At 35.4% G+C, this 23648-nt stretch overlaps 1 protein-coding gene and 1 long non-coding RNA gene across 8 annotated transcripts in view; both read right to left on the reverse strand.

Annotated features, from left to right (window-relative positions):
• Window positions 1-9388, reverse strand: part of gria1b (glutamate receptor, ionotropic, AMPA 1b) — a 111088-nt gene extending 101700 nt beyond the window's left edge. For all 6 annotated transcript variants that reach the window (XR_012396509.1, XR_012396508.1, XR_012396510.1 and 3 more), the window contains 2 exon segments: window positions 9011-9388; window positions 8733-8867 (listed from right to left, as the gene is read on the reverse strand). Coding sequence is in view for 3 of the 6 variants with exons in the window: in XM_005161339.6 (XP_005161396.1) it covers window positions 8733-8867; window positions 9011-9092 (217 nt within the window). In the remaining 3 variants the exon portion in view is untranslated.
• A 1102-nt stretch (window positions 9389-10490) lies between these two features.
• LOC141380004 (uncharacterized) overlaps window positions 10491-23648 on the reverse strand; it is a 139906-nt gene continuing 126748 nt past the window's right edge. The window contains exon 3 of one of the 2 annotated variants that reach the window (XR_012397205.1): window positions 10491-12169. This is a non-coding gene — a long non-coding RNA (uncharacterized lncRNA). The remainder of the gene's footprint in view (window positions 12170-23648) is intronic. The other variant, XR_012397206.1, reaches the window with a different exon arrangement.

Here is a 23648-nt window from a genome sequence, read left to right on the forward strand (position 1 = left end):
TATTATTTTTATGAAAAACATTTACAATATATATATTTACAGGTGGCGACACAGTAGCGCAGTGGGTAGCACGTACAGTACGCATCACAGCAAGAAGCTCGCTGGTTGGAGCCTTGGCTGGGTCAGTTGCCATTTCTGTGTGGAGTTTGCATGTTCTACCCATGTTCACATGGGTTTCCTCTGGGTGCTCAGTTTTTTCACCACAATCAAAAGTGGTACAGGTGAATTAGGTATGCTAAAAAATTTACTGTAGTGTATGAGTGTATGTGGATGTTTCCCAGTGACGGGTTGCGACTGGAAGGGCATTAGCTGCTTAAAACATATGCTGGATAAATTGGTGGTTCATTCCGCTGCGGTGACCCCAAATTAATAAATGGACTAACCTGAAAAAAAAAGAATGAATGAATGAATGAATATATTTAACAAATTAGTTGGATCCATATTAACTCTCACAATAGAAAACAAAAATGTTAAAAAATAAAATTGTGCTCACAGTTGTAGTTTATTTTCTTGGTTGGTCCAGGTTATGCCAAGTCAAAAAAAATTAAAATGACATATTTTTGCATTATAGTTAGCATTCACACTTTTTTCCTAAGAGCAAATCTAAAAGTACAAAACAATATAACTTTTTTGTACTAAAAGAACTTTAGGAACACAACATCCAAAACAATATTTTGTGCTTGGCTAATAAACGTTTTGTGATGGGAGGGTGATTACATTTATTTTTAATTCGATATGGTACTGTTGATATTTATCTGTATTCATATCATACTTTTATTTTTATTTTTGAATAATATCAATACTGTTACAATTACTTATATTACTTCCTGAGAATGGAAACATGATAATTATAGTTTAAAGGAATAATTCACCCCAAAATGAAAATGCTGCTATTTTCAACACAAAAGAAGATATTTTGGAGAGAGCTGATTGCTGGCACCCATTAACTTCCATAGTGGGGAAAAAAAAACATATGGAAGTCGATGGGTACAAGCAATCAGCCAAAATATCTTTCATGTTCAACGGAACAAAAAGACTGATAAAGGTTTAAAAACACACAAGTGTAAAAGATGAGGTAATTTGAGTTTTTTCATCTCTTTAAAGAGCACCAACACAGTATGATGAAATCAAATTATCTTTTGTAAGCTGTTTGGACAGAACTGTGTGTAGGTATAGTGTGTTCACAGTCATATTGTAGTGATATAAACCCAACAAGTCTCTATTTTTAAATTTGCTGATGTTAAAATAGGATCCAAATCCCAGTGATTTTGAGGCCCACAGCAACGTGATGTAGGAGTGTGGTTTTCCCCGACCACCGAATTGATTGACAGATGCCATGTTTGTATAATAACATGTAAACACATCCACATGCTGTAAATCTAACACAACATATGATGAGAAGCAGACATGCACATCGAAGCGGGTGGGCGGGGAGAAGTAGCTAATTTTTATGTAAAGCCACAGGCTACAAAAACAGCTACGATGTATTCAGACACCAAAACGGGCAACTTCTGGTGGCTATAATAAGTAATTTGTCCGGCATTTTGAGCTGAAACTTTACAGACACATTCTGGAGACACTGGAGACAAATATTAATAAAATAATGTATCATTGCTATGATAATTTATTATAGCATAATTTTAAAAAAATAACAAATATGCCAAGATTAAATGTGAAATACAGGCGACGCAGTAGCGCAGTAGGTAGTGCTGTCGCCTCACAACAAGAAAGCGGCTGGTTTGAGCCCCGGCTGGTTAAGTTGGCGTTTGCATATTCTTCCCGCATCGTGTGGGTTTCCTCCGCGTGCTCCGGTTTCCCCCACAGTCCAAAGACATGCGGTATAAGTGTATAGGGTAGGTTCAATTGTCCGTAGTGTATGAGTGTGTATGAGTATGTATGGATGTTTCCCAGAGAAGGGTTGCCGATGGAAAGGCATCCGTTGTGTACATGAGCTGGATAAGTTGGCGGTTCATCCTGCTGTGGCGACCGTGGATTAATAACGAGACTATGCCAAAAAGAAAATAAATGAATGAATAAATGTGAAATACTGCACTAACAGGGCAATCACACCAGAAATTCAATCAAATCAAACCTTACAAAAAATTCCATATATAAACACACTACATCATTGGTAGCGTACATCAATTTATGTGGGAGTATGATGTCAACTGACATACACAAGTCAACTTCCCTGTCTTGAGGAAATGATCACTATTAAGGAGACAGAAATATTCTACAATCTGTCTGCTGCAATCTAATCTTGACACTTCAGTCCTTTCAAAATCACACTATGCAGTGACTTGCCATGTTGATTAAAGCCCACTATTATCAGTGCAAGTTCAACCCTCCTTTATGTGGTAATCTAGGGAAAAATGTTTCCTCCCAGAAGAACACCTGTCCTACTTCAGCTAAATATTGTCAATTCCCTCCCACGCAAGTGGGTTTTTCACTATACATCCCTTTGTGGCTCTGCTCCCACATGCATACATCAAAACCCCAGAAATAATCACTCTGGCTATGATGCAATGAATAATAGATTAAATGAATCTATCTGAGCTGTGCTAAACGGTTACTATAACTCTTCAGAGTTTGGGAGCCAGTTCAGGCACATATCTAAGAAAATAAGAGTCTGCACTGCTCTATTTGTGTCATTTCTGCCATGTATCTTGCAAAGCATTTAAAATAAGAAAACAGATAATAATTCTCAGTAATGGGAACATGTTTAAATGAAAAAAATAAAAAGCCTTTACATTTGTTACAAAACAAAAAAGAGTAAAGATGACAGGCTGTATTTTCTCCTTTACTCCTTTTTTTTTTTTTGGTTTATCTGACCATTTAAAAAATCCAAAGTCTTACGCAATACAAAAAGGGTTGACATGATAATAAAATCCAGCCACAGTATATGGTCAGAACCATAATTGACCACACTGCATCTGTAGTAGACACTAATCTGTCCTGATGTAAACCTTGACGGAAGCAAAGGGCGGCCTACTCACTTGTCAATCAACCATTACATTTTAACAGTGGTTCTCAGCCATTTTCCTCAAAATGAATGTGGGTGTAAAACAGAAAGTGGCCTTAGGAGCAGGGCTAAAAAACACTGCACTAAACACAGAGTTGATTAGAAGTGCTTTAAAGGCAGCCAATCATCTAAACCCCCTCATAATCCAATCACAAGTGACCCACTGGAGACTCATTCGAGATGCATGTTAACACCAAGTATAAACAGTTTTTAGTCTCAGGTGACCACTTGTATATTAGATCAGTTGAGAATGAAGAAAACATTGTACTAGGTATAAACAAAGCTTAAGAAAATTTAGTTAGCAATTAAATATGACAACAATTAGAAACATCCAAATTCAATATTGACATTGCCCTGTTGGTTGTTTAATGTGTAGGCTGTCAGCCTCAGTGGTCTAGATCCACTAAAATGAACACAATTACTGAGATAACCAATCAAATCAAGAAACTGTTAGGCTGTAACAATGTAAAACGGCAGAAATGCAGACTTATGGTGAAAATGACAAATAAAAAACACTGGACGCTTAATAATAATACAGCTACTAATCACAACTAAATACAAATAACATCAAGGGAAAACCACCTGAATTAGTCAGGTTTTATTAATTATTAAAAACAACTACAAAAGGAATTTGACTTAAACATATGACGCATACAATCACAAAAGTGTGATAACAAAATTAAGTGCATCACGTGATCAGCTGCTAAATTCAGATCTCCTTTTCCATGATGGCTCACGCTGAGTCAGAGAAAGACGTGCTGCATCATAAATCACAATTAATCAGTGTTTTCAAACAAATGATGTTTATTTTAAGTTTAACACTTTCAAATAGATGTAAGTACTAGCAAAACATAACATTTATGGTTTGTAAAATACATGCTGATGTTTATGGAGATGGTAAAAAATATATTTTAAACATACAGTTAAAGTCAGAATTATTAGCCCCCCTTTAATTTTCTTTTTCTTTTTTAAATATTTATAAAGTCCAATTTGTTTTATTTTGGGTATAGAATAAAGCAGTTTTACATTTTTAGACATTTTAAGGAAAAAATTATTAGCCCCTTTAAGCTATATATATATATATATATTTTTTTTTTTTTTTTTTGTCTACCGATCAAACCATTGTGCCTAAATCACTTGTCTAATTTCCCTAACCTGCCTGGTTAACCTAATTAACCTACAGTAGTTAAGCCTTTAAATGTCACTTTAAGCTGTATAGAAGTGTCTAGTAAAATATTATTTACTGTCATCATAACAAAGTTAAAATAAATTAAATGAGTTATTAAAACTACTATGTTTAGAAATGTGTTGGAAAAATCTCTAAACAGAAATTGGGGAAAAAATAAACAGGGAGGCTAATAATTCTGACTTCAACTGTAAATCAAATGACGTGCTTTATTTGCATCAGCTACTGTACACACTGTTTAGTGTGTAAGCTATAATGTTTACCCTTTTCTTCCCCTAGTTAAACAGCCAATGTCATGTATTTTTGGAGAAGTCAATGAATTAACATGTTGAAAATCCAGCAGTTCTAATCTCCCCTATGCAGCACAGACTATGTAATGACACCCATCACCGCTCATGGATCAAATAATATTAGCATTTGTGGTTTGTAAAATACATGCTGATGACTATGGCAATAGCAATGATAATTATTTTACAACTTTATGGACAATGTGCATTATTCACATCATATGCACAATAATTAGGTTACTAGAATGTTTACACTATTCTTCCATAAGTCATAAGTTAAACAACCACTTATACAGTGTCCACATACAGTTGAAGGCAGAATTATTAGCCCCCCTGAATTTTTAGCCCCCTTGTTTATTTTTTCCCCCAATTTCTGTTTAACGGAGAAAATATATTTTCAACACATTTCTAAATATAATAGTTTTAATAATTAATTTCTAATAACTGATTTATTTTATCTTTGCCATGATGACAGTAAATAATATTTGACTAGATGTTTTTCAAGACACTTCTATACAACAAAGCGACATTTAAAGGATTAACTACAGTAGGTTAATTAGGTTAACTAGGCAAGTTAGGGAAATTAGGCAAGTTATTGTATAATGATGGTTTGTTCTGTAGACTGTTTTTTTAAATAATTAAAAACTGATTTTGCTCTAGCCAAAATAAAACAAATAAAACTTTTTCCAGAAGACAAAATATTATCAGACATACTGTGAAAATGTCCTGTTTTAACATCATTAAAAAAAACAAAGGGGGGAGAATAATTCTGACTTTAGCTGTATGTCTGAAGAAGATGAGGAATTAGCATGTTGTAAATATGTCAGCCTCCATCCTTATGTTGTTACACATATCTGACAATCAAAATATCAAATATTTCACAATATAATAAATAAAACATGTCAATATTTGCAAACAAAAATGGAAAAAATAACAAAAAACAATATATGCTTAAATCACCAGGGGTCTGATTTATAAAAATTTGCATAAAAAAAACTTTCATTCATTTTCTTTTTGGCTTAGTCCCTTTATTAATCCAGGGTCGCCACAGCAGAATGAACCACCAACTTATCCAGCATATGTTTTACACAGCGGATGCCCCCTCCAGCTGCAACCCATCTCTGGGAAACCTCCATACACACTCATACACTACTGACAATTTAGCCCAATTCACCTGTACCACTTGTCTTTGGACTGTGGGGGAAACTGGACCACCAGGAGGAAACCTACGCAAACGCTGGGACGGGAGAACATGTAAACTCCACACAGAAACACCAGCTGACCCAGCCGAGGCTCGAACCAGCGACCTTCTTGCTGTGAGGCGACAGCACTACCTACTGCACCACTGCATCGCCATAAAAAATGTTTAAAAGTGAATATAGACCAAGTTTAAATATTCATTTGTTCATTTAATTTCCTTCGACTTAGTCCCTTTATTCATCAGGGGTTGCCAGAGTGGAATGAACCACTAACTATTCCAGCATATGTTTTACACAGCAGAAGCCCTTTTAGCTGCAAACCAGTACCGGGAAACACTTACACACTCATATTCACACACATACACTACAGCCAATTTAGTTTATTAAATTCAACTACAGCAAATTTCTTTGGACTGTGGGGGAAACCGGAGCACCTGGAGGAAACCCACGGCAACACAGAGAGAACATGCAAACTACTCGAACCAATGACCTTCTTGCTATGAGGCAAACCATTGAGCCACAGTGTCACCAAGTTTTACTATATTTATTAATAAAAAATGGCTCATGATGATTTAGAGAGGTTCAATTTCTGCCCATTTAGTATATAAATGAGACCTTTAGGCTGTGGTGTGTCATGTAATAAAACTAATGTGTCACTATGTAAACTTTAAAGCTCTGCCTTTTATTTAATGGTCACACTCTAAAACTCACACTGGTGGGTCAGCAGGAGTATTTAATACTTGTGAAAGGGTTTAAATGGTAACGCTTTGCTGATCTAACCACTGTTTTACATTCTGTGCTTCCGCTGTAGATATTGTTCATATTCAGCAACTGAAAATTGAGGTTGGCGTTGAGCAATTTTATACTACACCTAGAGTATGTTTATTCTTTCTTTCAGAAACAAAAATTAGTCATGCACTTAATTTATCATCCAAAATAATAGCTTAAAATGCAAATATTAAATAAATTAAAAAAATTTTAATACTAATAAGTATTTAAATATCATCAGCGGCTGTCTAAGCTCATTTTTTTTACTTAAACTGAATAATTTTTATTAGATTGGTCAATGTTTGTCCAAATAATGGAACCATATGGGCTTCATGTTATAAAATTGTCTCTCAGTATCACTGCAATTATTGCAAGTGCATCTTTTTAAGCTTTTTATGTTTTCCTTCATAATAACAAACAAAAACACAATGGCAAGCACAGTTCTCTTAAACATATCAATCAAGCGACAAAAACGCTGATTTTCTTTTGTTCTGCTTCTTAAAGCCTCACTCATTGTTCTTGTGGCAGAGGAAGAAAAATTATAATCAAACTGAAATGTGTTGCCCTTTCTGGCTCTAGTGCTCTCAGGTTTTGTTCTGGAAGGTGTATATAGCGATTAAAGGGATAAGACAGCAGCCATGCACAATCGCCCTGATGAGCGAACTCTCTACAGATGTAATTAGCTCCATATAATTACTTTCACACTTCCCCGTGACAAGAACATACAGAATCAGCTCTTACACAGTGTGTTCAACTTTCCTTTGATAGCCTTCCTCTAACAAGACACTCTACGATGTCACCCTATAAAATCGCCCTAAGGACTGCCCTAAAATGAAAAACACTGCTCCAGCCCTAGATTTAGTGCTCAGCCACCATTAAACAGCATACTCTTGCTTTGAGGCACTGAGACTCACTAAAAAGAGCTCAACATGAGAGAGGTTTATCACAAGTACTCATCTGGGAGAAACTATAGCCCATGTGAACCTGTCAGGGTGATTGGTCTACTGTGCAAGCGTCAAAGTATCTCAAACATCTGAAATATCTCTTTATCAGAAGCTGTTTAAATAATCAGCCATAGACACTTAAAAATAAAGGTGCCAGGTAAAAGAGGCTTTGTGATGTCCCTTTTTAGATTCCTCAAAGATCCTTTTAGTAAAAAGATTTTCAAATGATTCTAAAAAAAAAACTGGAATGAAAAGGTTCTTCCTGGAACTATCAATGCCAGTAAAGAACCTTTATTTTTGAAGAGTGGATGTACTGTTGTACGTCGCTGGCAGAGTTAAACACGAGCATGGAGAGGTTGCCTGTGTCAGTCTCAGACATTAAAGGGCAAGATTTGTGATTGACAGCCAGCTGAGCCATGAATGAGGATGTCTCCTCTGTTCGGCTTGTCTAAAATTGTTCATATTAGCTATGTACAGGAATATGGTTCATATTCTATTTTATGACAGAAAAATATGCTGTCTGCAAATATGCTATAAAAACATGTTAAATATGACAACTGCAGTGCCAGAAATTTGCTGTTAAAAAAGGTGGTGGGAATGCTTCAGGCGATGTTTCAACAGAAATAAACTAAAGACAAAATTAGTGAAATAAACAACACATTGTGCATACCTTTGCATACATTACTCACATAAATATAATAAACTGAATTATTTAAAGCTGTTAATCCTACTTAGTTGCCAAAAACATTAAAAAATATTGTATTTATAATGTCTTAAAGATGTTGTTTAGCACTATAAAATATGATAATGCATATAATACTGTATATTACTGTACAGTCAATAGTAATGGTTTGTTTTGTTTTTATTTTATTACATTTCTATTAAAATTACGATGCATTTACATTGTAAATAAACACAATAAATGCACCTTTGTTTACTAAACACGTAAAAAGCACAAGTCTGAATCTAAAATGAAACGAATGTGGCACAAGAAGCCCCTGAAATTGTGAAACACACCACTGGCTTGTGTCAGATTCAACCTCAGGTGTTCCAGGACATTTTGCCAGCTTTGCAGTTCCACCTGACATCTTGACGTTAATCGTGACAGTAATCCAGCTGAGTTTTAGACTGTATAAGTGAAGACAGCAACAAAATGTCTGGGGTTTTACTTCGCTAAGCGTACAATGGCATAAATCATCTGTGCAAAGTCGTACGGAAATTCAGCAGAGCAACAAGCGTGATGGAAACAGGTCGCGTGCGCACTGCAGATGTTTGGCTTTGGGAAGAGTAACAGACCTCGAGGATAAACAATAATACACAACTTACAGGCGTATGTCATAGCAAAGCTGCTCCCCGTGTCCACCATGTCCACTTGTGGTACCAGTTTAGGGACATCATTGTGCTGCGAGAGCGCGAAACGGAACACATCGTATTCATGGGAGTCGGTTGGAAACAAACCTCCTGTCGAGATTACAGAAAGAGTAATTGAGGGAAAATACAAGCAGAATGTGAACATCGTAACGTAAATGACCTCGAAAATACCTTATTCTGTGCAACGGAAACTTTAGGGACGCGATTATAAACAATAGACGCCGAGTACTCACCTATGTTGATGTTACTTGGGAAACTTGAACATGAACACAACCCAAGCAAACCGGTTAACAGTAGGACGAAGCTTTGCCACATATTTCCGTTTGCATTTGAGAAACACGCCAAAAGCCAAACATATATGATATATATCCAAAAGTCTTTTGTCTCTTCACTCACACTGAACCCATGGCTGTAACGCAGAGCGCAGTGAATCCCTGTTGGTAAGTCCTGTTGGTACTGTAAAACTGCAGTGCTGACTGAAAAAACGTGTCTCGGACAGACCTACTAACAAATGAACACACTCTCTGTAATGTCAGCAGGAGAAAGTCAACGCGGATCTTGATCGCTTTCTCAACACCATCACCGCGCGCGCTCCCGGTTGCCGTTACTCTGAAGAGCGAGTGACTGTAAACTTGAAGCCGTGCGCAGACCGTACCATTATTACCAGCTTGCTTGCTACAGGCGGCACATATGTAGCTATGTAAGATTATTGTTACAAGTTAAGCTGATAAAATAAATATTTAGAGGAGTCTATTAAATGACTTAAAACTGATAAACAGTTCAAAGCTTCATAAACAGACAATTGATCAGCTGGAGTAAACTACCCAACAAGATATTTTATCAATTGTTAATGGCATTTTTCAACATTTAAGATCAGCTAATGGGTATTCTACCCTCTAATAAATGCTAGATTATATCAGGCCAGTTCTGGGTCAAATAGAGATTAATCCAAACATTGGGTTTGCCCATATTTGAAACCAGGCTAATAAAGCTAAGCAATTGCTTGGAGTGTAGTGTGAACAAATTGGCAGTTAACTCATTTACGGTAAGTCACAATGATTTTAACATCACATCTGATGAAACTCAAATTCTACCCAGAATGAATGTCTTTAAAGATGTGTTTTCAATAATAACCCTCACTCAACATTTCAGTTCATGAAATATTTTCTTTTGGAATGAATCACATACTGTAACTGAAGCCATGGTGAATCTGAAGATTGCATCAACAACTGAATTGGTCACAATACCCAAGTGAATGGCAGAGACTGCATGAGTTAATAAATGATAAATGCATACTGTACTCACATCTATATTACATGCAATGCATTGCACAACATCAGCATTTATGAATTTGGCTGTTCACACTGTTCCAGTTAAATGTGTGTGCTTGTATTCAGTCTACAAATTTGATATTTATACAGAGACTGCAGTGACTTGAATTAGGGAAATTGCAGAGTAACACAGTAAAAGATTAACTAATAGTTATTATCACCATACTTCCACAGGCTGATTGATTACAGTGGAGGGCAACATTATTAACCCTTCTGTGAAATGTAATTCTTTTCCGAAAATATTTCTCAAGGAATGTTTCACAGAGCAATATGTTGTTTGATTGCTGAAGAACAAGTTGTCCAATGACTTGACTAATTAACCCAACTTAATTAGCCTAGTCAAGCCTTTACAATGAACAAACAATGAACAATGTATTTTTTTACAGTGTTTATTACTCTGTGTTAGCATTAATTATTGAAAATATAGGCATTCATTGTTAGTTCTTGTTAATCACAATGCATTAACTAACATTAACAAACATTCCAGAATTTGGATTTTAATAATGCATTAGTAAATGTTGAACTATGATTAATGACTGTTCTTTATTCATGTTAGTTTACGTAACTAATTACGTTATAAACTAATAAAACCTTATTGTATATAGCATGACCCTAATGGGTGACATAACTGCGAATTTTCCTACATTGCTACAATCACAAAGTTTCCTAAATTGCACACATAGCAATGTAGGATCTGAGCACTGAATAAACTTAAGTTAAAAAAATTGTGATATGAATACCAATAATATATAAAACCTTCAGAATATAGACAAGGATACAACTGTCTAGTGAATGTAAGCACTTAATTTACACACACAAGATATAATAATAATAAAAAATTACTTGCTAGTTTTAACACTGTCCCAACTGTTTTTTCAAAGTAACCATTATTTAGAAATCATCACTTTACGTTTGCATGGTAACATGTCAAGTTTATTGTGAGACACACTGCATCACAATGATTTATGCATATAGTACATTGGTTTTTCCCTTTTATGTAAATATTGTCAAATATCCTAATTATATTGTTACATTTCTTATTCTTATTCGTATTAACAAATTTGTCTAAGAACATTAAAACAGCTTAATAATGATCATATTATTTGAATAGATGATGGCTTACGCAATGTTAGTCTGAGATGCAGAGGAGAGATTTGAGCTGCTGGATTTACAACATGTTAATTCATCAAACTGTCAGAAATACATGAAAGTAAGGGGCTGTTTAACTAGGAGAGTAATAGAGTAAACATTCAAGTTTCCTAAACAGTGTGCATCTGATTATGTTTAAAAATAATCATAATTGCAGTCTCCATAAACATCAGCATGAATTTTATTTGTTTAGTTTGAAAACATTGATGCATTGCAATTTATGACTAGCACCATGGGCTTCTATCTCTGATTTAGCACAAGCCATTGCAGGAAAACAGATTTGAATTTAGCATCTGGTCTTTTGATACACTTATGCATCAAAGATTTAAGTATAAAAACACAAATTGTTAAAGTGCTATAAATGAAAGCCAGAAAATCTTAAAATTGTTATGAAAAAACTGTACTATGCTTACCAGTGTCTCACTTTAATGTAACTGCAATGATTTAATATAACCAGCCAATACTGATCACACTGGTGTGAGTGTATGCATCAAAGATTACATGTACAGATACAAATTGTTAAAGTGCAATAAATGAAAGCCAAAAAATCTTAAAATATTATAAAAAAACTGTGTACTATGCATACCAGTGTCTCACCTTAATGGAACTGCAATGATTTAATATAACCCTAAGATTGGGCTGTAAGTGAGAGTTGTCCACTGAGATTAGATTATATTAACAGTGACACAGGCCTATGTAATTAAGACGGCATAACTGGCTTCATCAGCTGCAGGATGTAATGACATTAACATCCATGACACAGAACAATTACAGTGTGGTGGATCTCCAGTCCCTCTCGGCTCACCAACAGAAGAAGGAAATCCGTTAGCTTCCCTGTGGTTTACTAGGCTGCACTGCCAAGTGCCAAAAAATGCCTTATGGGAATTGGGAACACGACTTGCTGCAAGTTAGCTGAAACAAACAAACAACAAAAAAAGAGAGAATGAATTATTAAACATCCATAAATAAAACATTAATGTTGTAAATAAATAAGTGAAATTTGCTTGAGTGTGTGTTGTGTGAATTGAGTGGATTTAGAGTTCAATCAGCTTTTTTTGCCGAGTTCACTACAACGTTTTATTTGCTGACTTAAATTTTTGAGATGAATCTAATTAAACATACAGTTAATTAAAACTATCATTATAATGTCTTACAATACTACACATTAACAAATTGAATTACAAAAGTTATACTTATTATACTAATAACTTATTATAATGAGCTCAATTAACTTACACTTTTCTGTATTAATCATACACTTTTTTTAAGAAAGGCAACAAATATCTGATTTCTTATTTTGTTTTATTGTTTCAAATAAAATTATATTTTGGTGACTGCAACTAACTGACTAAATAATTTAATATTTAAAGTTTATCAATCAATTTACATTTACAGTACATTACTACAATAGTACATTACTACAATATGTTTAAGATATTGACCTTATTCTTCATGTACGACACTGGAATCTTTTTGGCTCAAGACTTTCATTGATTTTGAGATGGTAAAAACATCTCGTTACGCTGCTTGATGCTGCAAACTGAAAGTCAGCCAGTAAGTCTTTATTCATTCCAGAAAACGATTTGGTTGGAGCATAGAAGCATCAAACATAATACACAAAGACACATTGAACAATACAAATCTACCCTAAATCTAAAAACTTTACAGCTGAGGGGATAAATAAAAGTTTGAACCGATTTGTTTTACTAATAGAAGTTCTGTATCGGATTTAAAATAAATCTTGTGGTACATAGGATGGGAGTCATCTGACAGAATACTTTGAGCTTTACTCTAAATTTGTCTATGGTATAACTGAGCCATAGTCATCTGTTTTCCCTGTTCTTTTTCCTCCTAAGTTCATGATTTTTTCCAAACAACTCTTATTTTTCACACCTAGAGAATTGGACCAACAAAGCAAAGAAAAAGATAACAGTGACTGAATGTATGAACTGTAAAACATGCACATGAGTGATTTATCTATATTTAATGATACTGATATTTTCTTGTTATATTATTCTGCTTTTTATGTATAGTCATGAACACACTTGTCTGTAGAGCAAAGCACTTTCACCGTTTTCTGGTGTTTATTATTCCTGGTCATTTCTTCTATAGGCGACAGAATTGGAAGTTTAAAAACAATCGAAAAAAACAAGCACACTCCGCATCGCAGAATAAGGTCAATATCTTTCTACAAAAAACTTGCACTCCTCTTTAATATAAAAGTATTTTTCAAGAGAATTAATTTTACAAGAGAAATTACTGTCTTACATACAACATATCAACAGCTCTTTTATTTTTTTGTCTTCACAGCTGAAAGTCTGCATAAGTATGAAGTAGGCAGAACCAGAACCGACGCTACAGGGTGGAGTAAAGCTGAGCCTAGTGGATCTAAACGCTGCAGAATCACAACAGTACACTTACAGTATATCCTGCTTACAAGAGGATCCTTCCTCTGGTTATTCTTGTCAGCGCTGGCACGATTTTTACTGCTGCTCTTTGATTTCCCCCTCAGAGAAAATCTGAGGATACTCCTCATCTTAGAAAATCAGTGAAGAATGTGTACAGTCAGTAAGCTTAAATCCACCACGCTTCGTGATTCTCCTAATCTTCATTCGAATACCTATGAACTAGAAACGAAATGCACATTCAGCTTTTTCCTGACACCATCCTGATTTCCTGGCAGTCTAGAAAAGAGCTTTTTGGGGGTTTATCTATCGTTATGCACACAAACATCTTCTGGAAAGTCATCTGAATCAACAAAATAATTGTTAGCAGTAATCAAATCATTGATCCTCAAGATCTCAATGTGGATGAATAAAGCAAATAGCCAAAAGTATTCCACATTCAGCTCATTATTTTTAGCTCAAAGAATGTTCACAACAATTCTTTGACATAAAGGTACAGAGGAATGAAATATTTAGCAAGTGAATAATGCAGCACCACCTTAGGCTATTTGACAGTTACTATAACAGAAGTTTTGATTGTGCGCTTGAGTTTTTAAAAGGAAGGGATCCCAAAGAAAGAGCCATTTGTGTTCCGGGTTCAGCCCTCAATACAGGACGTTTTTCTTCCCATTAGTTGTTAAAGGTGATGAGGCATAGCTAATTCAGCAGCACTGCAAGTAACATTTGCGTCTCCATTATACCTTAAAAGCTTTTCACCTTTGAAAGTCAGACAGTGAAGCGCGAGGTCTTTCAGCAGGAAGCACTGAAGCCATTACCATTATTACTGAACAAAGCTCTGTGCAAAAAAAAAGGGAAAAGACGTCATTCCTTTCATATTAATTTGGACGCTGTTTTAACTGTCATGCCCTGTTTTCATGAAAGTCAAGGGAACGGGCAAGTGTTTGACCCAAATAGATGAGAGGGGTTTCTTTTTTGAACTAGGACTTTGTGAAAGAAACAGACTTGGCGTTTTCTTCTCTACAAGAAATTATTATTTGACTGGAGGTAATTCATTTGGCTAATCACTATAAATAGGTTTTCTTAACATCATATTAAACTGTGAACTTCAGAGACATGGTGTAGCAGAATCTAAATTCATTAAAACAAAAAAACATTTGACTTAACCCAATTAATTTTCTTGCAGTTAGCAATTAGTGCGTATCAACAAGCTAAAAGTAATTTTGTGTATAAAATGGCACATAAGTATACTTATAGTATTAGTTCATTCAAAAATTTAAATTATGTTATTTATTACTCAACTTTATGTTATTCCAAACACCTGAGACCTTTGCTCATCTTTAGAAATTAAGCTATTTTTTTTTTACTTTAAACAAATCGGATAACTTCCTGTCTACAGAGGATTAAGGAGCTTTAGATTTCACCTAAAATATCTTACTTTGTGTAGGGGTTCTCTGGGTGGGTTTGGATTGAGGGTGAGTAATTAACAGTGGTAGAAAGTTTACTGAAAAATCATACTTAAGTAAAAGTACCATTACTTGCCTAAAAATGTAGTGCAAGTAGAGTAAAAGTATCTGTTGTAAATATTACTCAAAGTATGAGTAAAAAGTTGCCCTTTAAAAAGTACTCAAAAGTAGTGAGTGGTGAGTATTATGCAATAAAAAGCTGATGTGTTTGCATCTAATTTGTAGTTGTGTATAAATGTAACATTCTGTAGTGTATTTAGTTATTGCCCAGCAGGCACACAACATCATAAGACATTCATATTAGGTTAGATTTAGGTCGTGATGCCATAACTCAATGTCTAGCCAGCGTCTAGAGACAATGTTATTTTTATGTCCAATAATGACGTCAAAGGATGTTGATATTTAGTTGATTTTAGGTTGTTAGAAAGTGATAAAAATCCAGCATCAAGCCGACATCTGAAACCAACGGCATTTTGACGTCAAATACTGACATTTAATTATCAGGTATGGCAACAAAAATCCAACATCTGATAGACTTCATAGGGGTTACGTGCACAAAGCCTCAAACTGTAACATCATTAGATGTTGATATTTGGTTGGTTTTAGGTTGGGCGTTTGACATTGACGTTGTCCTGATGTTCAACCCTGAGTTCTAATGTCAACCCAATTTTAAATTCAAAGCAAAATACAACGTCCCCATGACGTTAGAGTACAAAGTTAATATGACGTCATGTTGACTTCTTGTGCCTGCTGGGTATTTAAGGCCACTTCGGTTATCATACAGTAAACAAGAAAAAAATAAAGTAGTGACTGCAGGTTGAAGAAAAGTACTGGAGTAAAAGTACCAATATACAGCACTAAAAAAGGTACTGTAGGAAAAAGTAAAAGTAAACATTTATAACTACTCAGTAAATTACAGTTCCTGGGAAAATTTACCTAATTACATTACTTTGAGTATTTGCAATTAGTTACTTTACACCACTGGTAATTAATAACAATTAATATTTTGGGGTAAACTAGCTATTTTTTTTTAATGCATAGAATACGGTGTGTGACAAATTTGACACATGAAGCGTGATTAATCTAATCTGCCATTAAATGTACATACAGATTGTAACTACTGTATTTGTAATCCATAATGATTGTTGTTGCTGGTGCATCCATAAAATCTTAAACCCAAACAACTTAATTAAAAGCATATTAAATAACAATTCAATTTGGCAAGACAAAAACGTTACAGGAGTCTTTCTTATTGTGACATATTGAGACAATGGCCACTTTAGGTATACCTATTAAACTGTTTATTAATGCAATTATTTAATCAGCTAATCATGTCAGCAACATATTGGCATGTAAATGTGGTCAAGGTGATCTTCTGAAGTTCAGACTGAGCACCAGAATGGATAAGAAAGGTGATTTGAGTGACTTTGAATGTGGCATGGTTGGTGCTGTCAGGCACATTGAGCTAAGTATTTCAGACAGTGCTGATCTATATGATTTTCACACAGTACTATCTCTTGGGTTTACAGAGAATGATTTGAAAAAATTTATAGTCAGTGGCAGTTCTGTGGGCAAAAAATGCCTTGTTGATGCCAGTGGTCAAAGCAGAATTATTATATTAGCTTAAGCTCAGTAAGACAATAGAAACTCAAATACTCACTTGTTACAACCAAGGTCTGTAAAAGAGCATCTCTGAATGCACAACACAAAAACCTTGATGTAGATGAGAAACAGCAGCAGAGCAATAAGTGACACTCCTGTCATAAAAGAACAATAATCTAAGCCTAAAGCTCACACACTCTCAAAAACACTGGACAATAGATTGTGGAAAAAGGTTACCTGGTCTGATGAGTATCAATTTATGCAGTGAAATTTGATGGGTGAAGGTTAAGGAGATTTTTTTTCCGCACAATTTGGACCACCAACTGTATATTGTTTAAACACCACAGGCTACCTGAGTATTATTGTTGCGCATGGCCATCTCTTTATGACCACAGTAAACCTTTTTTGTGATGTCCACTTCCAGCAGGATAATACATCAAGTCACAAAGCTCAAATTATCCGAAACTCAAATGGCTCCACAGTCACCAGAACTCGATCCGGTAGAGCTTCTTTGAAAGACTTCACATTGTGGACCATACTATCAGGTCAATTTTGAACCAAAATCTCTGAGGAATGTATCCAGCACATTATTAAATCAATGCCATAAATAATTGCAGTAGTTTTGAAGGCAAACAAACTCCAAACTTGTGTTCGTAAAGTGTACCTAATAAAGTGGCCAGTACTGTAATTATTTACTACAGTAAAAGGGCTTTTTAGGGGGGAAAGGGGGTGAAAGTAGGACAGGACTTGTATAATTTGGTCCATTGGGAATTGTTTGGATCATTTTAATTGAACTGAGTAAGCAGAAATTTGCAGTTGGCTTAACTAGAGTGTGTAATGACAGTAATAGGACAACATGAGATGGTGGTTTATTCAGATATAAAAATTAATAACCACAGTTTAAAATATCAGCCAGTAAAATCTTGTGAAAGAAAACTGGGGTAATTATAATTGATCTTTACAATTTTCCGTATAGCTACTATGAGAGCACTAAACATAACACAAGCAACTATGTGTGTGTGGTTTCAAGTGCATTCACTAAAATAGGTCATGTTTGTCAGTAAACTCTGCGTCTTCCTGACCAAACTTGGAGTTGAATGCTCTCATTTCCTGTTGGATTCCCCAGCACATACCACATACCCTCGGAAATGTTCTGTTAATCTTTACAGGCGAGCAGGGATGACAGTGTACTTAACAGGGGAGTAAGAACATCAAATTATGTGGCTGATGGAATGAGACGGTTGCAGCTTTGTCAGCATTACTCCAGCAGGTGTCATTCGTTGGAACATGGGGAGTGAATCTAGGCTGACTGCACAGGCTTAAAGATGCCCTGAGCCATCTATGACATTTTTACTAACTTCCACTTCTGTGTTAGACCAACCTCCATCTATTCTGTCACATGGTATATAAGCCGTGTCCTCTAATGATATGTCAGGCAATCTAATTACAGTGCATCTGAATAGAGCGCAGTCGTCAGGTAATAACTTTATGCCTTTTTTTCACAAGGAAACAGTTTTTTTTAGCAATAAATAATAAATCATAAAAAATATATGTTTTTGTTGAACACATCAGTTTGTGTGAGAAGCAGTTATGGATGTATATCAGCACTCATGGGAGGCATGCCTTAGTGTTCCACCAGTGACGATATACAGCCATATCGCACTGCTACGAGTGGGATATTGCATTTATACAACAGTTCGATGGCATAATCGTGTATACTACTTTCTTTGGTATTCATTCACATTTGCAGCTGACGTCAGAACAGCAGAAGCCATTGCTACTTTAAAAACGTCACTTTAGAGCTAGTATTTGAATGATTCTCTAGCGTACTGTCTAAAATGATGACAAAACCGGTGATTTTGATGACATTTTAGGATTATAAGACTGAACAGTATGAAATGCCATCTGTCTACAGAGATATCTCCCAGTATTTCTCTGTTGCAATCAAGTGAAAACAATAATTTACCACAAACCAGCGCTATCAGATTACTGCTGTGTTTGCAGTAAGGAAAAATGCTAAACACATGCGGGCATTTCTTCTGTCTTTCTTTTACTGAACTAGTCTGCAGTAACGAAAACAGGAGACGCAATAAAAACAAACAGATGGCCAACCAAAAAGTAACAGGGTTATACAAAGAGTGGCCAACTCAAAATACACACATTTCTGATATGTGTGTCCCATCTTACACTCAACACATTACAATTACTATGGTATAAATACAGCACTACAAAATACAGAAGAGAGAAATCGACTTAGAACGTCACTTACCAGTTAGAGATTTGATCAGCTGTAGTTAGATCAGTTGTAGCTCTGCCTAATGAAAGGCTAGTGACTGCTGACGCGACGTCTCTCAGAAATTATAAATATTTAAAATAGGCACTATCCTTATAAATAAAAAGTATAGTTGCAATCTAAACAACTACATTCTCGACTAAAAAGTCCCAAAAGTACATTATGTTGTCCAACAGCAGCAATGTTTGTCAAACTGTAGAGTTTCCTCTGCTTTTTGCTGTGTGTGGCCAGATTAATACACAAAGGTTAAAATTTAAGAACCAGACAGAACTGTTGTATAAATATATATATTGAAGATATGTGGTGTTTATTGGAAAGAAGATCATTTCAACACATTTTTAGCTTTAATAACTAGTTTCTAATAACTAATTTCTTTTTTACATAATAATTTTCTAGGTATTTTGCAAGATATTAGTATTTGGATTAAATTGCAATTTAACTGTTAATTCATTTGACTAATTTAGGCAAGTTATTAATTAAGCAAGTCACTAAAAAACAGTAGTTTGTTCTAAAGCCATTAAAATGCACCTATTTTACCCCTTTTTCAAGATTTAAGATGAGTCTTGTGTCTCCAGAATGTGTATGTAAAGTTTTAGCTCAAAACACCCATCAGATTATTTATTAAACTTTTCGGAATCTTGAATTGTCTGCTCTAAACATAATGTAGCTGCTTTTGTTTCCTGTGCCTTTAATGCTAGTTCTCCCCGCCGACCGTTCCCATGTGCCTGTCAGTGTGTGCTTCAATCTGTGTCAGATAAACAGCAGAGTGAAAGACATGGAAAAAAGCAGATCTCAAGAACATTTTTGAGAAATACTGCAGTAATAACTTTCCCAATATTTATTTGATGTATTTGTTGTGGAGTTAATTCTGCATTGATTCACATAATGTCATTAAAAAGTTCACGCAAGCGCACACAGACACACGCACACAGCAGACACACACACATACACACACACACAACCAGCACGCACGTTTAAATTTGCACTGTTTGTGACAGGATGACCATTAATATCCACTGCTGTTTGGATATTCCTTGTTGATTTACAAAATAAACCTGATTTAACGTCCACAATCCTGGATTGAAGCGTCTTCTTTAATAATTGTACTGACAAAGGGATAGTGCTGTAGTGATAAAAATGGTAAAATCGCTGTAATTCATTACAAACATCCTCTGTTTTAAAAACGTTTTAAACTTAAAACTCATCTTGTTAACTCTTTCTTGATTACATCTGATGATGATTGATGATCACAGTGAGCTCAACAGATCTTTTAATCCCAGTTGCTTTGTGTACGTCCTGTCTTGTTGATATGATTACACGCATTACTACGGAGACATGTTAATACGCGGCTGTCAATCAGTTTGGGCAGGGACAACGCACTCCTACATCACATTATGGTGAACCTCAAAATGGGAGGCATTTGGATTCTATTTTAAAGTCATGAAATTTAAAAAAAAGAGACTTATTGTCTTTATATCACCATAATATGACTGTGGAATATGACTTATGAAAATGACTTATGACTATGACTATTACTTTTAGAAATAAACTTTCTCCAGAATAAAAATATAATAGGATATACTGGAAAACATTTTCTTGATCTGTTAAACAAATTGGAAATATTTGAAAAACAATAAAAAATTTAAAAATAAATAAATAAATAATTTACAGGAGGGTTTATAATTTGGCTATGACTGTATGTATGTTTTGCAAAACACATATTTGTTTAGATGTAACTAATAATTTAAAATAAACAGTTTATTTCTGTATATTTTTCTGTCATTTTCCTGTCAATCTTTCCTTTTTTGAATGCATAAATACACAATCTTATGCCCTTCTCTTCTATATGTAAAATCAACTTTTGCCAAATTAGAATTTACTTTGCAACTGGTTTGTTTTGTTAATGGCTTAAAATGCTTTAAATAAAAGAAATCCTAATGAGAAAAATTAATTTAAAAAATGCCTACGGAACTGATGTCAATGAAATATTGTTTGTTAAACATTTGTTAAACATTTTTCATATATTCTTACTTAGTTGGCAATATTTCAATAACAAAGCAAAAAATGGGGTCAAAATAATCAAGTGGGCTTTAGCAAAAATAAAACCTCAGACAGTCAGCATTATTTTCATATGTATCATTTAATTCTTCATTAAGTCATTATGCTCTGCTTTTATACTTGCTCAAGGCACCCTAAACCAGTACGCTTGTTCATTTGTCAGCACTTTAGTCTTGTTAAGTGGAATAACGCACAAAGAGATATGGGTGGATAAAGGATCACTTCGACATTTAGTAGAACTGAGAGAGCTATGTGCAAACTTGGATTTGCTTTTCCTACTTAAATCATCCTTAATTGCTTTTATTTCGGTTGTCATAGCAACTGAGCAGCTCTTTTGTGGGTTCGGTGGTGGGGGGGCTTGTAATGACTCTCAGCTTTATGGGTCCACAAACATATTGTGAAAAGCAGGAACATAAGCACAACACATCAGGGGCCAAAAGACAAATGTGTCGAAGAACTGCTGTGTGTAGAGGAATGAGAGGACAGCAGCGGTTTGGCTTGGCTTTAAGAGACAGCCTCCGCAAACCGATGTTATTTTGGTTAATTTGGAGGCTGGATCGACATTTGTTTACACGGTAGGGACAGAAACATATCAGCAGCAGAAGAAAAAAGAAAAGCTGTGATGACTTTCACCCCCACTGTGTCCCTGAAGAACACGGCAGCCTGAAACAAATATTACAAAGCGATGCTACAAAACTGCCGGGTGGAGCCGAAAAAAAGCCCAAACGCTCATCCCATTTCACTGGAGCCCAATTAATATGGCATGGGAGAGTCAGCATTTTCCTCAGATATCAGCTTGGTTAATTCAATGAATGATGGATCATATTAAAAAATGATTAGCCAAAACTGCTTCTGCTTTGGACTTTCACTAATTGCTGTGTGTTCTCACTAACTCAGACACTGCTTATTAATGCAAGTTTAAATGAAGAACATATTGGCATGACATGTTGCCCAGGTGCAGTTTGCTGGCAGGAACCAGTGCTGAGCAGATAAAATTAATAAGGAAAAAAGAAGATTAATAAAGAAATTGTAAAAATAAAAATATATATAAAATAAGTTTTGATGTAATATAATAATACAGTTGTATTATTAATAGTGTTATTTATTAGTTTTTGAATAAATTAATGGATGGATATGTGATTAAACAGACAGAACAAAAAATGGAGGGATGGATGGATGGATGGATGGATGGATGGATGGATGGATGGATGGATGGATGGATGGATGGATGGATGGACAGACAATTAAACAAACAGAACAATGAACAGAAGGATGAATGGTTGGATGGACTATTGAATCATTAAACAGACAGAACAATAAACGGATGTATGGATGGATGGATGGATGGATCATTGGATCAGTGGATCACTAAACAGACAGAACAATAAACAGAAGGATGGATGGATAAATAGATAGATAGACCATTGGATCATTAAACAGAAGAATAAACAGAAGAATGGATGGATGGATGGATGGATGGATGGATGGATGGATGGATGGATGGATGGAAGAAGATCGTTGGATCAATAAACAGAAGAATAAACAGAAGAATGGATGGATGGATGGATGGATGAATGGAAGAAGAACGTTGGATCAATAAACAGACAAAATAAACAGAAGAATAAATTGATGGATGGAAGGATGAATGGATGGAAGGCTAATTGGATGGATGGAAAAAAGAGCAATATACAGATGTACGGGTGAATGAATGATTTAATGAAAGAAAGAATGAACGTATGAATTAATTCCACAATAAATTATTCATTCAATCATTCTTTTTTCTTCTGCTTCTTTCGGTCCTTCATTCATCAGGGGTTGCCACAGCAAAATGAACCATCAACTTATCCAGCACGTTTTACACAGCGGATGCCCTTCCAGCTGCAACAAACTACTGGGAAACATCCATACACATTCTTTCACACTCGAACACTACAGCCAATTTAGTTTATTCAATTCAACTATAGCACATGTCTTTGGACCGTGGGGGAAAGCGAAGCACCTGGAGGAAACCCACGCCAACATGTGGAGAACATACAAACTCCACACAGAAAGGCCAACTGACCCAGCCGCGACCTTCTTGCTGTGAGGCGACCACTGAGCCACCGTGTCACCTACAATAAATTAATTAATGTGAAATAAATAGATCATTAAACAGACATTCAATCATTGATTTTGCTTTGACTTAGTCCCTTTATTCATCATGGGTCGCCACAGCGGAATGAACCATTAACTTACCAAGTATATGCTTTACACAGCAGATGCCTTTCCAGCCCAACCCAGTACTGAAAAACACCCATGCACACTCATACACTACAGCCAATTTAGCTTACCCAATTCACACATATCTTTGGACTGTGGGGGAAAGCAGAGCACGTGGAGGAAACACGCCAACACAGGGAGAAAATGAAAACTCCACACAGAATCGACAACTGACCCAGCTTGGACCAGCGACCTTTCTTCTGTGAGACGACAGTACTAACTACTGAGCCACTGTGTCGCCCTATTAGACAGCCAAAAAGAACAATAAATGGATGGATGGATGGATGGATGGATGGATGGATGACAATAAA

Source organism: Danio rerio, chromosome 21 (assembly GCF_049306965.1).
Source record: "Danio rerio strain Tuebingen ecotype United States chromosome 21, GRCz12tu, whole genome shotgun sequence".
Lineage (NCBI taxonomy): Eukaryota > Metazoa > Chordata > Actinopteri > Cypriniformes > Danionidae > Danio > Danio rerio.